The sequence below is a fragment of the Galeopterus variegatus genome, unplaced genomic scaffold (genome assembly GCF_000696425.1).
Source record: "Galeopterus variegatus unplaced genomic scaffold, G_variegatus-3.0.2 Scaffold1969, whole genome shotgun sequence".
Lineage (NCBI taxonomy): Eukaryota > Metazoa > Chordata > Mammalia > Dermoptera > Cynocephalidae > Galeopterus > Galeopterus variegatus.
In genome coordinates this window covers 314,427-315,929 of record NW_007728080.1, presented here as the reverse complement: position 1 = coordinate 315,929, position 1,503 = coordinate 314,427, and the positions used below count along the sequence as shown (strand labels likewise).

The 1,503-nt window shown below is 59.5% G+C and overlaps 1 protein-coding gene across 1 annotated transcript in view; it reads right to left on the bottom strand.

The window, feature by feature from the left end:
• Nucleotides 1-332: 332 nt before the first annotated feature.
• Nucleotides 333-1,503, bottom strand: part of BLK (BLK proto-oncogene, Src family tyrosine kinase) — a 17,710-nt gene continuing 16,539 nt past the window's right edge. The window contains exons 11-12 of the mRNA XM_008579868.1: nucleotides 846-977; nucleotides 333-624 (exon numbers count right to left, since the gene is read on the bottom strand). Coding sequence (XP_008578090.1) covers nucleotides 419-624; nucleotides 846-977 — 338 coding nt within the window. The 3' untranslated portion in view covers nucleotides 333-418. The remainder of the gene's footprint in view (nucleotides 625-845; nucleotides 978-1,503) is intronic.

The following is a 1,503-nucleotide window of genomic DNA, read 5'->3' as shown; positions in this document are numbered from 1 at the left end:
CCACTTAGCGGGGCATCAGGTACTGCTCTGAACACCTCACCAGGCTTCATTGATTTAGTTTTCATGACGAGCATATGAGGTAGGTACTAATACAGCCCTTCCTGTTTTACAAATGAGGAAGTGAGGCACAGAGAGGCTGAGTAACTTGTCCAAGGACACACAGCCAATGAAGGGTGGGACTGTGATTCGGCTCCAGCTCCAGAGTCCAGACTGGGACCCACGTGCAAGGCCACCTTGTGCCTCTGGTTTCCTCATCTGAGAAATGGGCACACCAGTCCCTCCCTGCCTCCACAGTGTGTCTGGGGCTGCAGGGAAAGCTGGGAGGTGGCTGCGCTTCGTCAGTGCTAACGTGGGTCTGCAGGTGCGTGCGTCCCTAGCTGCCAGGCTGGACAGGTGAGCCTGTGGTGGCAGCCTCAGGCTAGGGCTGTGGCTCGTACTGCTGCTCAGTGGCCGTGTAGAAGTCCTCTAGCACGGACTGCAGGAACTCAAAGGTGGGCCGCTCCTCCGGCCGGCTCCGCCAGCACGCGGCCACCACGCTGCGGTATAGCTCTGGCGGGCATGTGTCTGGGCATGGCATGCGGTAGCCACGCTCCAGGCTGCGGATGACCTCAGGGTTGCTCATTCCTGTGGACAGAGGGACAAAGAGCGTGGGGAGGGGCTGTGGCCTGAGGGTGGCGGCTGTGGCCATGAATGATTTTGATACAGGGATGGCACCCTGCCCCCAGAGTGGCATGCCTGTGTTTCTGTCCCCACTGTCAGGACCCCATAGGCACCGAGGATGGGATATCTGCTGTTGGGGCTGTCCCAGGAAACAGGAGCTGGCAGAGCTGCAGGACAGCACCTACCTGGGTATGGCACCCGCCCGTAAGTGACGATTTCCATCAGGAGGATTCCAAATGACCACACGTCAGCTTTGATGGTGAACACCCCAAAGTGGATGGCTTCTGGGGCAGTCCACTTGATGGGGAATTTGGCCCCTGCAGGACAGACCAGGAGCAGCTCTGGGGGCCGTGACCAGTGGCCCTGCCCTCCACCCCTGCGCCTCCTGTCCCTCCCTCCTGCCCCCTGCTGGGCCTTGCAGGGCTTGGCCACTGGACACGGCAGAACTGCGTCTGCAGAGTCACTTAGACATACAAGGACATGTGGGCAGGGGAGTGCGGACACTAGGGGTCTGCAGCACACAAGAACTCTAAGGGCATGAATACCACTCCCTGCCACCCTCTGTGGGTCTTTAAAAAGAGCAAGTGGCCTTGCTGGCAACCAACACGGCTTCCCTAATGGAGGGAAGAGCCTTTTCCCAGCCTACGTGGGCCTGTCGAATAACAGAAACATGGCTTGGACAGCCATTTTGACTTGTCTGTGCCTCAGCTAGTCCTTCCCTGCAGTACAGAAATGATGACTGCGGTTTCTGGGGTCACTGGGAGGAGGGAGGCAAGTCCTGCTGCCCGTGAAGCCCCACAGTGGCTGCAGCCCGGGCAGCACCGCCAGCAGCCCCCCAGCCAG